This window comes from Melospiza melodia, chromosome 7 (genome assembly GCF_035770615.1).
Source record: "Melospiza melodia melodia isolate bMelMel2 chromosome 7, bMelMel2.pri, whole genome shotgun sequence".
Taxonomy (NCBI): Eukaryota; Metazoa; Chordata; class Aves; order Passeriformes; family Passerellidae; genus Melospiza; species Melospiza melodia.
Window position 1 is genome coordinate 16855404 of NC_086200.1, and position 15638 is coordinate 16871041.

The 15638-nt window shown below is 51.9% G+C and overlaps 1 protein-coding gene across 1 annotated transcript in view; it reads right to left on the minus strand.

The window, feature by feature from the left end:
* Positions 1-3504, minus strand: part of LOC134420885 (olfactory receptor 14J1-like) — a gene marked incomplete at its 5' end in the record, with an annotated part of 59816 nt that extends 56312 nt beyond the window's left edge. Inside the window, one exon of the mRNA XM_063161296.1 lies at positions 3052-3504. Within this exon, the coding sequence (XP_063017366.1) occupies positions 3052-3504 (453 nt within the window). The remainder of the gene's footprint in view (positions 1-3051) is intronic.
* Between the last annotated feature and the right edge of the window lie 12134 nt (positions 3505-15638).

Here is a 15638-nt window from a genome sequence, read left to right on the forward strand (position 1 = left end):
TTGTTCTCCAAAACCCCAGGCCTGTGGAAACCACACAATGCCCATTGTGTGAGAAGGGGAACTGGAAGTTCAGCAGCCTCAGTGTCCTGCCAGCTCAGCCAGGCCCACAGGAACATTGGGGTCCACGACCACCAGGGACCACCAGGGAGACCCCAAGACAGAACAACACATGGGTGAAGGGGAGGAGAAATATGTGAATGATTTTGGGGAAACCATTATCATATTTATGTTTAGTCTGGGAAAATCAATGAATATGTGTGCAATATACAGAATGTAAACAGAAACTTTCCTTTACTCAGCCTGCATGGCTTTGGGAGGAGCTGTCCCCCGTGCATTCCCCTGAATAAATAATGCTGCTTTTTAATGCTGCATTGGTGTTAAGGAGGTTTCTATTTTACTGAATTTTTGGTAACACTCCCACTGCCAAGGAAAGCTCTGTCTGCTACTGTTCACAAACAGAGAAGGGCTGGTTGCAGATGTTGGGCTCAGAGGTTGCCTGGGGCACAGTGACCATGAAATAATCAAGTTTTCAACGTTCTGGGAAAGAAGGAGGGGCAGCAACAAAACTTCTACACTGGAATTAGGAAGGGCAGACTTTGACCTGTTATGGATTTTGATTTTGGGAGTACCAATTCAGGTCCTGATTTTTTGAAGGAAAACATCCCTTAAAAACAAAGGGGTCCAGGAAGGATGGACATATTTCAAGGAAGTAATCTTAAGGGGAAGGAGCAGCCTGTCCCAGTGTGGCAAAAAATGAGCTAGTGCAGAAAATGACTGGCCTGGCTGGCCATGGAGATTTTGTGGGAACTCAAGGGTAACAAGAGGTGCATCAACTTTGGACAGAAGGTCAAGCAGCTTAGGAAATGTTTAAGGATGTTGTGAAGTCGTGCAGAAAAAAAGTCAAGAGGTGAAAGCTCAATTGGAGTTTACCCTGACCATTTCTGTGAAGAAAAAAAGACAACGTTTCCACAATTAAATTAATAGCAAAACATGGGGTATGGAAAACCTCTACTCTTTATAGGATGCAGTGGGGAATATAGAAACTAAAGATAAGGAGAAGGTAGAGCTACTTAACATCTTCTTTCTCTCAATTTTAGATATTAGGGCAGGCTGACCTCAGGACAAGTGCTCTGCTGAGCTGGTAGATGGGCACAGGAAGGAGAACAGCCCCTGGAATCCAGGAGGAAGCAGTTGGTGACCTGCTGAGCCACTCAGATGCTCACAGGTGTGTGGGATGGGATGGAATCCATCCCAGGGGGATGAGGGAGCTGTGAATGAGCTCTCCAAGCTGCTCTCCATCATTTACCATCAGTGCTGGCTCAGCAGGGAGGGCCCAGAGCACTGCAGGTGCCAGTGTGAGCCCATCCCCAAGAAGGGCTGGAAGGAGGAGCTGGGGAACTCCAGGCCTATCAGCCTGACCTGGGTGCCCAGCAAGATTATGGAACAGATCACCCTGAGTGCCATCACAGGGCACCCACAGGATAGCCGAGGGGTCAGAGCAAGGAAGCATGGATTCCAATGTCTGAATGGAATGGTCTGGATGAGGGGATTGTGTCCAACATCAGCAAATCTGCAGATGACACCAAAGTGGGTGTGAGTTTGGATCTGATGGAGGATGGAGGTAGGAGGGCTGTGCACAGGGCCCTGGACAGGCTGGATCCAGGGCCCAAATCCAACACGGTGAGGTTGAACAAGTCCAAGTGCCGGGTCCTGCAATTTGACCACAACAACACCTGCAGCACTACAGGCTGGGGTCAGAGTGGCTGGAGAGCAGCCAGGCAGAAAGGGACCTGCAGGGACTGATGGACAGCAGGCTCGACATGAGCCAGCAGAGTGCCCAGGTGGGCAAGAAGGCCAATGGCTCCTGGCCTGGATCAGGAATGGTGTGGCCAGCAGGAGCACGGCAGGGATTCTTTCCCTGTGCTGGGCACTGGTTGGGCAGCACCTCGAGTGCTGTTTCTAGTTCTGGGTCCCCTGGGGTGGGGAATTAGAAGAAATTTGTATCACGAAATGTAAAGAAAGCCAAGGTGAAGCAGAGGAAATGCTCAGGGCATTTTGGGAGTGGCTGCCAGGCTGCGCTGGCTCTGAGCAACAGCGTCTGCAGTGGCACAGGAAACTCCCAGCTGATGGGAACAAACTTCCTGGCTGACTGCAGAGGCCAGGACAAAGCTGAGTGGTTTCCCTGGTGTCCCCCAGCCCTTGCTGGCCCCAGGGGCTGATGGCATTTGTGCTCCCTCAGGTTCATTTCCCCACAGCTACAGCATGGGGGTGCTCCCACCTGCTGTGTGCAATGCAAACAGGGGCTGCTGAGCCAGTGCTGCCGTGTCTGTGCCTGCAAGGATGGGGCACCTGTGTGAGCTGGGGGAGAGGCCAGGGCTGCAGAGGGGGGATGTTGTTGGCAGCTCCATCAGGACACTCTGGGACGCTGCCCTGGGCTGTCCAGCGCACTGGGGATGGATCAGGCCCTGCTCTGCTGCTCCTTCCCATCTGCCCCAGGGCCCTTGCAGAGCCCCAGCCATGCTGTTTGCCCCCAGCCTGCCCACGGCCAGCCTGGGGCTGCTCACAGGGGTTTTCTGTGCTGAGCATTGGCCTGGGTGTGTTCTTGAGAGAGCCTGGGCAAGGAGCCTGGAGCCCCCAGGCCCTGGCCTGAGGTGTCAGCGCTGCCCCAGCAGTGCCCATGGCCTGTCCCTGCTGCAGCCCGGCACTGCCACCTCCAGGGCTGTGCCCGGCCCCGAGAGCAATCAGGCCCTGCAGCAACACCAGGGCCACCAGGGCAGCGGGGCAGGGCCATGGCAGCAGCACTGGCAACACCAAGTTGGCACAAACAATGACATCACTTTGTAGAAAATATTTAAAATTTTATACAAGGACAAAGAACCTCCAAAATGAAACTAACAAGAAGTATTAAAGGTTATTTTAATTACACGTGATTTGCAAATACTGGCCAGCAGTTTAATGTTCCTGAAACCATCCAGTCCTCAGTCTCCACACGGCAGCCTTGAGCTCCCGGTTCCTCAGGCTGTAGATGAGGGGGTTCAGGGCTGGAGGCACCACTGAGTACAGAACTGACAGGGCCAGATCCAGGGATGGGGAGGACATGGAGGGGGGCTTCAGGTCAGAAAATGTGCCAGTGCTATAGAAAAGAGAGACCACGGCCAGGTGAGGGAGGCAGGTGGAAAAGGCTTTGTGCCGTCCCTGCTCAGAGGGGATCCTCAGAACAGCTCTGAAGATCTGCACATAGGAGAAAACAACGAACACAAAACAACCAAATGATAAACAGACACTGACAGCAAGCAGCCCAAATTCCCTAAGGTAGGATTTGGAGCAGGAGAGATTGAGGATCTGTGGGATTTCACAGAAGAACTGGCCCAGGGCATTGCCATGGCACAGGGGCAGGGAAAATGTATTGGCTGTGTGCATCAGAGCATGGAGAAAGCCACTGGCCCAGGCAGCTGCTGCCATGTGGGCACAAGCTCTGCTGCCCAGGAGGGTCCCATAGTGCAGGGGTTTGCAGATGGACACGTAGTGGTCGTAGCACATGATGGTCAGGAGGCAAAGCTCTGTTGCAAGAAAAAAAAAAATCATAAAGACTTGGGCTGCACATCCAGTATAGGAGATGTCCCTGGTGTGCCAGAGGGAATTGTGCATGGCTTTGGGGACAGTGGTGCAGATGCAGCCCAGGTCGCTGAGGGCCAGGTTGAGCAGGAAGAAGAACATGGGTGTGTGCAGGTGGTGGTCACAGGCTACAGCGCTGATGATGAGGCCGTTGCCCAGGAGGGCAGCCAGGGAGATGCCCAGCAAGAGACAGAAGTGCAGGAGCTGCAGCTGCCGTGTGTCTGCCAGTGCCAGCAGGAGGAAGTAGGAAGTGCCTGATGGAGCTGCTGTTGGACATTTGCTGCCGCTGGCCATGGGGACCTTTTCATGAAGAAAGGACAGCAAAGATTTAGAGGAGATACCTGTCACCAAAATACAAGCCATTTTCCATATACCCTCCTCTGGAATAGACACACACACTCTTTTTTTTTTTTTTTTTTTTTTTTTGAGATCTGGGGTTCTTTTCAAAAGCTTCTCCCTTTCTCTGCTGCTATTCTTGGATATCAGAAAGTCTTAGAATTTCTGCTCCCTCCAGGGAAACAGAGTGCATTCTGTGAGGTAAAGTGATGAATGGAAAGTGAGGGTAGATGGTCTCTCATTCGGACCTGTTCAGAGATTCTCTGGGCTTTAACCTTTCTCAGGTGGAGGGGGGTCACATTCCAATGATTCCCCTATAATGTCACCAGGTCCCGGTGAGAGCAAATGGATCCACCACAGCCCAGCTCCACATTTGAAGCCAAAACCTCATATTGCTCATTTCTCCAACCCAGCAGCATTTTCTGTGTCACAACACCTCTGCCTTTCCCCATCAATCTTATAACTCAGCGATGCTCTAGGACAGGTTTGCACCCTGGATTGGAGCTCCCAGCTTGGACTGAAATCTCAGAGACACTTCCAAGTGTCCTTATGCTGACATTGGATGAAGGGAGATGCAGCTCCTTCCCTGGCTGCACTGACAGCATTGCCCAGAGCCAGGCACTGGGGACAGCGTCACCCTGAGCCAGCTGTGCCTCCTGCCAGAGGCCCCAGGGCCGGGCAGCTGCTCCCAGCCCTGTGCTCTGCAGAGGGAACTGGGCCCGGGGCTGCAGAGCTGCCCCATGGCTCTGCTGCAGCTCTGCCTGCACAGGAGGGGCTGCATGCCTTGGAGCCCCGGCCCTGAGAGCAGAGGCTTGGCTGGGGCACAGGAGGGAGGGGGCTTGTTCAGAGGGAGGGGCTGCACTGGAGGGGGTCCTGTGCACATCTCTAAACTCTCCCTGCCACAGCATTGCTGGGTTTTGCTTTCTCTCCTTGCCTGATCTTCTCTCTGCTTCCTGCAGATTTTCCTCCTGCAGGTGTTTCCCTGTGCCTGATCTCTCCCTGTCACCACTCACAAGACCCCAAATATCTGTGCACTCTCCTTGGCCTGACAGAACCCTGCCTGTTTGCAGGGCACTGGCTGGAGGCAGGTTCTGTTTGCAGCTTGGAGAAAAGACAGCTCAGACTGAGTCTGTTGGCTCCATCAAAGGTGATGCTGGTGCTGTCCATGGGCAGAGTGACTGAAAGCACATTAGGGATCTCCTGTGACCCTATAATCACCAAAAGTAACAGTTCAGATGCCTCAGACACTTGTCAAAATTCATAATTAATAATTCATAACCTACCTTTAATATTTATCCCCGCTCCCTGCAATTCTCCAAAAGCAGGAAACTGATTTCAAAGTCTTAGGAAATTTTCTCATTTTTGTTAAAATCCTTGACTTGGAATTATTCTATGACTGATTAGAACCCCTCAGCATATCAGAGTTTGATGAGCATTTCACCTCCCCTGCACCAAAAATACTCAGAGTTGTACTCAGAGAGTCTGTAGGCAGTGGGATGTTCCAGCTTCAGGATGTGGCTCCAGGAGCTGCAGCTGCATTGTCCTGCAGCCAGAGGTTCCTGTGCCAAGGGCTGGCAGTGATTCTGCCCCAGGCACTTTGCAGCACCTTCCCAGCCCTGACTGATTGAAGCTCTCTGTGCCTCTGTGCTGTGCCCGGGGTGGCTGCAGGCAGTGCTCCAGCCCTGCTGGCTGGCAGAAGAGCTGTTCATCAAGAGAAATGTGCTTTTGAAGCTCTTCTTGGTTACCAGGAGCTGCCTCTGTGCCAGGAGCCCAGCACAGCTCAACGGCACAGACACAGCACAAGGACTTGAATGAGCCTCTGGGGCTTTGTGCTCAGGCCCTGAACATCATTCCCTGAGAGGGAGCTGAAGAAACCTCTCCAGAACTCCAAGTCAGAATCCAACTCCAAACTTTCTTGGACTTTTAATGGGTCCCACTGAGGGACACAACTGAGAAAGTGTCCCCAGGCCCCAGGCAGAGCAGAGAACTGCAGGCAGTGCTGACAGGTGGGGACAAAGAGAAGCCAAGTCTTGGTGCCCTGGGGCACAGCAGCAGTGTCTGTGCCACCAAGGGCTGGGAGGAGACACCTTGTCCTGAGGCCCTGGGGCCTCCTGGCACAGCCTCAGCCAGGCTGGGCACCGTCAGCCCCTTAACCTGCCCTCAGCATCCCCCCCTAGCCCACATCCCAGGGGCTTCAAGGATCTGCTGGAAGGAGTCCCTGGGGAGCCTCGCTCAGTAATGCCCTTGGGGGCTCCTTAATTCTCCCTGTAGGGACTGCAGGTTTTTGAAAGGACTTTGGGTTTGGCTTTTGCCTTTGAGTCTCTGAGAGATTTGTGCAATCATGGCCTCCAGTTATTTGCTGTAATGAGTCCCTGGAGAGCCTTTGTCAGTAACAACATTCAGTGGGCTCATTTATGCTTTAAAGTACTTCAATTATTTTAAGGTACTTGGTGTTTCCCTTTTGATACAGACTCTGTGAGAGGTTTCTGCAATCATGGTCCTAATTATCTGCTTTAATGAGTCCCTTGAGAGCTTTGCACTGACATGTAGTGGGGGTCATTAATACTTTGAGATACTCAAGATTTTTAAGGTACTCTGGATTTTCCTTTCCACACTGAATCTCTGAGAAGTTATTGTGCCATCCTGGCCTCCAGATCTCTCCTCCAAGGAGTCCATGAGGAGCCTGTCTAGGGGATGGACCTTAGTGGGATGCATCCATGATTTGAGACACTTTGGGGTTTTCTTCTGACTTTGACTCCTAGAAATGTTTCTGCAATCTCCTCTCAGGCCCTGAGGTTCCAGGGCTCAGCTCCAAATTCACCACGGGGCTCATTAGGATCAAACAAGTCCTGATAAACTATGGCTCTGCCTTGATTTCCCTCTGCTCTAGTGCAGTTCATCAGAAATATTTCTGTAGTGATTTTGGTTAACCAATTTGAGATTTCTTGGAGAATGCAGCAATTATTGTGGTGGCTTAGGTGTTGGCTGATTACCGGTGCACTCACTAGAATATACTTACTCATTTCCTCCTGTGTGATAAGATTAGGAGAACGGCAAAGCAGGCTCAATACTTTAAGAGGGTATAAGGAAAAGTTCATTAAGAGCAACTAAAAGAAAGAGTAATAAGAACACAACTTTCAGAAAACTTCTCCTCTCCCTACAACCTTTTCTTTCTTACTGACAATATAAAGAGAAAAACCTAGAATTTTCAGTCAGTTTACCCCAACTAGAATAGTCTTTCTTGAGTTCTCTTAGGGAGAGGAGTCTGTCTCTCATGCTACGGAGACTTGTCCAGAAGAGACACTTCTCTTGTCACTCTCAATTTCCATGAATAGCAACTGCCCAGAAAAATCTGTGACATCCCTCCCAGTTTTTCGAAGCTCTTTTACAGTTGTGTTTATGGGCCATGTCAACTTATGGGGTATTAGTTAAAAGATGAGCTGTGTAAGAGCAAAGATTCTCCTCATCTATTTCTGAAATCATCTTCATCTCTGAGGACATCTTTTTCTTCTCCCTGTGAAGGCACAGGATCTCATCACGCTTCCCTTTTTCCATGTTCAAACTTCTCATGGGATCACAGCTACTTTGACATTTGCTACTTTAGCATGCAGGCCTTTGCTGAACAAGTCATGTCCCCATACTTTTCAATGCAATACAGGGAAAAAAAGAGTCTGATGTATTAGTTACATCCTTCTCCATAGCGTTACAAGAGGATTTCAGCCCCAAGATCAGGACATCTCCTCATCCCTCCCATCTGGGACTCAACTTCCTCTTCACTGACTTCGGTGTCTTCATGTTGCCCCTCTATGTGCCTGCACTTTGTACTTTTCTCTGACTCGAGGGAGGATGGAAGCACTGAAAGAGTTCATATCTCACCTTGGGCCTGCAGATGGTTCCGTGACCCTGGCCGGGCTCAGTGCTTGCAGCCAGACCTGCTCCCTGTTCCCTCGGTTCCATGGGGCCCCACAGTGTCCCAATGGTCCCTTGCTTCCATGAGGACCTGAGATGTCATAATGCCCCCTTGGTGACATGAGGCCCTGAAGGGTCACAATGGTCTCCATGGTTCCATCAGGCCCCACAGAGTCATAATGGTCTCTGGGTTCCATGAAGCCACATTGTGTTACAATGGCCCCCTTGGTTCCATGGGCGCCAGTGGTGCCACAATGATCCCCTTGGTTCCATGGGCTCCAGTGGTGCCACAATGATCCCCTTGGCTCCATGGGCTCCAGTGGTACCACAAGGATCCCCTTGGTTCCATGTGGTCCCAACAGTGTCCCAGTGATCTCCATGGGAAGGAAGGAACCAAACCCCAGTGTTGCAGGGGCAGCCACCAGAGGCCAAGGCCAGCCAGACTTGACGGTACTGACAGATTTACCTAGGAGCGACCCTTGGTATAGGAAATTTTGGAGGTGGAATCCCAATTTCAGACATGGACACCTGGAGGAGAAGCACGGTTCTTTTACATAGGAAGGAAAGCAGGGAACACTGATATTTGAGGGGCAAACGAAAGGTGGCCATCAGAGGCCTGAGTCAGCCAGACCTCCCTGTTCTAGTTGCTTTTGTATGAAAGCAACCCTTGGATATAGGGAATTTGGGAGGTGGAATCCCAATTTTGGCCATTTCTTTGTAGATAAGAATGACAGTTCTTTTTCAGAGGAAGGAAAGCATGGAGCCCAAGTGTTTCAAAGGCAAAAGAGGAGACAGGTGGCTCCTGTCCTGGCTCCCAAGCCAGCCAGGCCTGATTGTCATGGCAACTTTTGTCATGGAGGGTCCTTGGATATCAGAGGAGAAATCTCACTTTTGACCTTGGACTCCTTGAGAAGAAGGATGGTTCTTTTCCAGAGGAAGGAAAGCATCAAACACAGTGTTTTGATGCAGGTGAGGGACAGCCCCCATCAGCAAGGGCAGCTAGACCTGTCTGGCTTTCATTTGGGAGCAATCCTTGGATGTACAGAGTTTTGGAGGTAGAATTCCAGGTTTGGCTATGGGCACCGGGTCAGGATGGATGGTTTTTGCCAATAGGAAAGAAAAATGCCAAGTGTAAGTGTTTTTGAAGAAGATGAGAGGTGGCCACCCTTAGGCCAACACAGCCACACCTGTCTGTCCTGGCACCTTTTGTTTAGGGACTCTCCTTGGACATAGGGCATTTTGGAGGTGGAACATCAATTTTGGGCGTGGGTGCCTGGACAGAAAGAAGAGTTCTTTTCATTAGGAAGGAAAGCACAGAGTCCCAGTGTTTCAGAGGCAGAAGAGTGCCAGCCCTCAGGAAGCCAAGGCCAGCCAGACTTGTCAGTCCTGGCAGCTTTTGTCTGGGAGCTATCCTTGGATATTGGGAATTCTGGAGGCAGATTCTCAATTTTGGCCATGAGCACCTGGTCGAGATGGATGTTATTTTCCCCTAAGCAAGAAAAGCACATGGTCCCAGTGTTTCAAAGGCAGATGAGAGGTGGCCCCTGGGTGGCCAAGGCAGGTGGACCTGTCTCTTCTGGCAGATTTCATCTGAGAACAATCTGTGCATATATGGAAATTTGGAGGAGGAATTTAAATTTTGGCCATGCTCCCCTGGAGGAGAAGGACAGTTATCTCCCATAGGAAGGAAAGCCAAGAGCCCCAGTGCTTCAGGGGCTGATGAGAAGCAGCCCTCGACATGGCTTCCTGGTTCCACAAACCTCTGATGTGTCACCATGGCCCCTCGGCTCCATGCGCCCTCGCTGTGTCACAGGGGCTACTCTGTGACACTATGGGCTGCACAAGGTCACCATGGACCCTTGGTTCCTTGGGGCCCCCAAGTTTCACAATGATCTCCTTGGTTCCATGAGGCACCACAGTGTCACCATGGCCCCTTGGTTCCATGAGGTTCCGTAGTGTCACTGTGGTGTCCTTGGACATGCATTGTCACAACTGACCCTTGGTTCCATGAGGTTCCGTACTGTCACCATGGTCGCTGTCAGAGACTGCATGAGAACAATGTCCCAAGACACCTTGGGATGCTCGGAATGCCCGTGTGGGGCCAGGACCGGGTCAGGTTTGTGGTGGGACAGAGCCCCGCCCCTAGCCCTGGTCTGGCAGAGCTGTCAATCACACAACAGGGGCTGTGCTAACCCAGCTCTGATTAGCCCAGATGTTAATCAATCAATCACACACTAGCAGCTGGTGCCTACCCTGGCTCTGATTGGACAAGCAACTGGCATTCCCACCCCAGGGGTGGGCCCATGAAGGAAATATGTAGTCCTATTTTAAAGGGTGTCTTTTATTGCTGTTCCTATTACACAAGAGGTGATTGCAGCATTCAGTGACTGATATTGATGCAGGGACTCTCCTAAGGAGCCCTGGCCTGCTCAGAGAAGCGGTGCCTTGAGCTCTGAGCCAGTGTGGACAACCTTGCTCCACTTTCCCCAAGCCCATTGTGTCTCTCCTCACTCACCTGGAACCTGCTTTGCTTGGAGAAGTGGCTGCACACAGCCAAAGAGGGATTTTCCTTCTTTGATTTTTGAAGCAATCTAAAACTCCTGAGTTTCCCCATTGCAAACAGACATCCTCCTCAAGTGTGTGCCAAGCCCAAGCTGCCACCAGCAGCACTCCAGACCTGCCCTGGGCCAGCTGTGAGGGTGGATCATCATCCCAACATGCAGTGGTGCCATTGCAAGGGACTGTTGCCATGGACACTGCAAGGACCCCACTGCTGGGTTTGGGTGCCATGGCAACTCCCATCAGTTCAGGTTTCTTTGGAAACCAGCCCAAGGAGCCATTTCTGAAGCCAGGTTCCATGGCCACTTGCCTGCAGAGCTGTTGCTGTCCTCAGCTGCCATGGCAACCCTGGGACAAAGCGGTGCCAGGGCTGTTCCAGGTACAATTCCAGTGACAATTGTACCTGGAATTGGTGCCACCAGGTGCCATGGCAACATCCACGGGGACCCATTCCTTGGTTTGATGCCATGGCAACCAATGCCCGGCCCCATTGTGGTGGTTGGTGGCCATGGAAAGCTGCCCTGGCCCCTTGCTCAGGGCTGGTGTCAGTGCCCAGAGCCAGAGGGGATCCCTTGCTGGGGGCTGTGCCATGGCCACCTGCCCTGTGCCGCGCTGGCCGCTCAGGCACCAGGAACCAGCAGCCACCGGCACTGCCAGGGCCAAAGGCCAGGTCAGCCAGACAGAAAGGGGCAGGGCTGGGCACTGTTTCCAGGGCAACCGGCACTGGGGGGCACCTGGGTCACCTGGCCTGGCAGTTGCCATGGAAACCCCTGGCAGGGACTGAGGGCACAGCCCCTAGCACTGAGACACTGCTGGGCCGGGTGCTGAGCACAGGGCTGAGCACGCAGAGATGGTTTTGTTCTTGCTGAGCTGCAGCACAGCCAAGGCCTGTCCTGCCCCTCGTCCAGCCATGCTGGGGAGGAGCTGGGGCTGCGGGGGAGCTGGGCAGGGGACACAGCCAGGACAGGGGACCCCAACTGAGCCCGGGCATACCCCAGACCAGAGCACATCATGCTCAGGGTGTGAAGGGGGGAACAGGGAGGAAGCGGGGAATTTTGGAGTGAGGGCTTTTGCATTGCCAGGGAACACTTAGGCAAGAGGGGGCCCTGTTTCACCAGTGGGCAGGGTCGCTACCAAAGACACAGACACCAACTTAAGGAATTGTGTCATTTATATCATGCACAGCTGCAAAGAGTTACAAAAGGATAAGCTCAGCAAAGCACATCATCATTAGCAAAGAATTACAAAAGAAGCTCAGCAATCCATCATAACTCATCATTACATTTTGATGACCAATCCCTTGGTCAAACACTAGAGGTGTTTGCAGCAGACAAAGATTCTGGCTGACTATCAAGGTACACCTTACAGACATCAGTAGTACTTTAGTGACACCGTTCCTCATTCTTTTTTCTCAATCTCATTCCAATTAGGAACAAGAATTCTGTTGTCCATGGAGCTGGCACCTTTTTAATTCCAGAATAATGCCCCCAGGCCCTTTGCTGTTCAGCTTTCCCATGCTGTCTGTGGCTAACAAGGCTTGGGGGACCCTTTCCCCTCTGGCTGGAAGGGGCCGGGTCCCAGTCCCTGAGGGGCACCCAGGCTCCTGGATGGAATTCCTGTGCAAGTCCCTCAGGGTCACAGCAGCCTTCCCATGGGGTCCCGTGGATCAGAGCATTTTCCAAAGGGGCCCTTGGGGCAAACAGGGAGATCTGGTCTGGCAGGACATATAAAACAATCTCCTGGCAGATCTACTTGTTCTCACACAGAATCCTTGGCTGCAGGGACACATTCCCTTTGTTCCTGCCCAGGTTTCAGGACTCAGAGTTGTCTTTCCTAGGAGCTGCTCCTTCAGCTGCCTCGGGAGGGCCTTTTGGCCTCTGGACCCACACTCTGGCTCCATTATTAGGGCTGCTGCATCCAAACCCTTTATCTCCACAAATGGTGGTGACTGGAGGTGGATCTCCTTTTTTCACAATCATTCTTAAAATTGCAAGATTGATAATTGTGCTACCCTGTCATGGGGTTGAATAATCCAATTTTGTTCATTATTGTTTAACAGAATTACTGTAATTTCTCCTGGATATTCTGCATCAATTCCTCCTGCCATGACAGGAACACTTTACAAGGCCAAGCTCCAAGGGAGCAGTTACCAAAGCAAAGTGTCCTGGAGGAATCTGAATTCCTGTTTCAGAACTGATAGCTCTCATTTGCTTTGAATTTCTCCTAATGAATTCCAATGCAGGAAGGCCCAGCCCTGCAGCCTCTGGGCTGGCCCTGCCAGGGGCCATCACAGCCACAACAATTTCCCAGGCAGCCCAAGTTTCACTGCCCATGGCTGGATTTGCAAATTGGGGTCAGCCATGCACAGCCAGGGGGTTTCCATTTTCCCAGTGGGCCATTGTGAAGGACATGGAGCACATCTGGGAGATGGGTTCTCCATGGGCAAAGGTTCCCATCTCCTCATTTTTCCAACTGCTCTTTTAACAACCCCTTCACCCTTTCAACCCTTCCTGCAGCTCGTGCATAGTCTGGTACATGAAAAACCCTGCAGGCAAAATCACTGTATTTTTCACAGGAACAGACAAAGAACTCTGCATCACAGTATCAGCACACCCTGCATGAATAGCCAATTTCATCCCTTCCTCCTTTTTCCGTTGTATACAATCTCACAAAGTTGACCACAGACATTAGGGTCCTGGCCAATTCTGTTCTGTAGGGTATTTAGTGTTACATCCCTGAGCAGCCAAAGCTACCAAATTAGCATTGTCAGCACTATTTCACATTATTATATAATTTTATACATAGATAGTGATATTTTATACATTTATCTATTTATACATAGATAGTGATATAGAAATATAGATAGATACAGACATAAATAAATATATATAAATAGATATATTGAGGTCTTATTATACTATAAATACATATATAATTATTATGTATATAGATATTTCACTTGCACAAATGCATCTGAGCTCAAGATTAAAACCTTCTTCTCTTGCTCCATGTGGGAGCATTCCAACCATAATTGTTTCTTCTGAAGGTGCTGTTTCCTATGTACTCTCAACAAATTCATCTTTGTCTGCCCAAACCCACAAGGTCTTTTCCTTTTCCATGTGCAATTTTTGGATGCATTTGAAGACATCCAGGGGTTCAGCTTCTTTTACCCGACTGCCCCACGGCCCACACAGGGCTCCAACCTCAGCCCACTCCAGAGCCAGGGAACTCCAGGGAAGGGCTTCCCAGCTGGGAATTTCTGATGGCACTGATTCCTCACATTTACATTGAACAAGTGACATTTTTTTGGGATCTGGACAGACTGTGCCAGTTTTTGTTTTACCAGTGGGCAGGGTCAGCACCAGAGACACAGAGTCCAACTGAAGGAATCAGTGTCATTCACTGCAGCTCCAAGCAGCAAAGAATCACAAAAGGAGCAGCTCAGCAATGTACCCAACCATCCCCACCAAAGATTGCCTGCAGTGATTAAGAAAGATCCAGCAGCATTTACCCTCAGCCTTTACCATCCCCCAGACCCACACAGCAGCTGGGGAAGCTGTCACAGCCAAGGGCTGCAGAGCCACTCCAGGGCACTGGGAATTCCTGCAGGTGCCTCCAGCCCCAGGTGAGGCTCCAACCCCGCTGGGAGAGGGCCCAGCTCTGACAGTGCTGAATGAACAAACTGACAGCACTGCTAATGTGGCAACATCTGCTTTCATCCTGCTCTTGGGTCCCTCCCAAAGCCTGGCCAGGGCTCAAGGAGGAACCAAGGGAGGTGACTTTGACCATACAGCCCCAAACAAGGCCAGATGTCAGATTTCATGGCCTTGTCTGGCTTCTAAATACACAAAGGTCAATACATGTTTCACTAATGAGTGGCTACATCTATCTCAGTGCTAAAATCCATGCCCATTTCATTAGGGAGCAGATACAAAGATAACGTTTGCTTGGAAGGTTCATCCAGAGGCCACCTTTGGCTCAGGGCCTGCTGTCCAGGCCTCACTCAGGGCTGGTGTCCAGGCCTCGGCACTTCAGGGACGTGCTTTAGTGCTGGGCTTGGCACTGCTGGGTGACCGGCTGCGCTGGGTGAGCTCAGAGTGCTTTTCCAAAAGAGAGGATTCCGTGATTCCATGATTCTATCCACTGCATTCAGTAGGGGCTATTTTAGCAGCATTACTTTGCTCCAAAAGTTCCCTCTTGCCCAGCTCCTGTGGCCTGAGGCTTCAGCTCCTGGCGCTGAGCTGCTCATGCTGAACGAGACGACTCAGAGAGAAGAACACAGTCCATGCAATTCCTTCTGGGACACGGAGAGAGGAGGCTGTGCAAACAGGAGCATTGTTTGCTGTGGCCTCCTCTCTGCCCTTCACGCCTTTCAGCGCTTTGAACCAGCCAAGAGCTTTCTCCAAGAGCGCAATGGAGCAGCTGTTCCTGCTCCCAGGCCTGGCTCTCTCCAGTCTCTGCCCTTGCCTGCTTCTGTCCCTCGTGCTGTGCCCTCTGTTCCCCCAGGGCTCGCTGGCTGCTGCCCAGGACTGTGGCACTGGCACAGATCCAGTGCTCCAGAGCCTCCTTTCTGTGCCCTTGCAGCTGCCTGGGCACAGCAGCCTTTTCCATCTGGAAGCTCCCCATGGACAGGGAGTGCCCAGCTCCGTTCCTTGCACAGCCTCCAGGAGCCCAGGGCTGCCATCTCCAGTCCCTGCTGGCACTGGGGGCTCCCAGGTGCCTCAGGCTGCTGTGACACCGCTGCACACGGGAGGCAAGAGGGGCAGGGGCTGTGCTCAAAGTCAGCTACATCTGCTGCTGCTGCTGCTGCTGCTGCTGCTGCTGCTGCTGCTGCTGCTGCTGCTGCTGCTGGTGCTGGTGCTGCTGCTGCTGCTGCTGCTGCTGCTGGTGCTGCTGCTGCTGCTGCTGCTGCTGCTGCTGCTGCTGCTGCTGCTGCTGCTGCTGCTGCTGCTGCTGCTGCTGCTGCTGCTGCTGCTGCTGCTGCTGCTGCTGCTGCTGCTGCTGCTGCTGCTGCTGCTGCTGCTGCTGCTGCGGGGTCATTTGTGCAGCCCTGGCCCAGAATCAGGGATCAGATCCTGCCAGTCTCTTCCAGCCCTGGCTGCTCAGAGTTTGGGCCTTGGAGCCTCAGGTGGCCAAAGGCCGCTGCTGCTGCTCCCTCTGTGTGCCCGTGTTCAGCAGTGCTGCTCCATCAGTCTGTGCCCAGCAACGGGGAAAAGCCT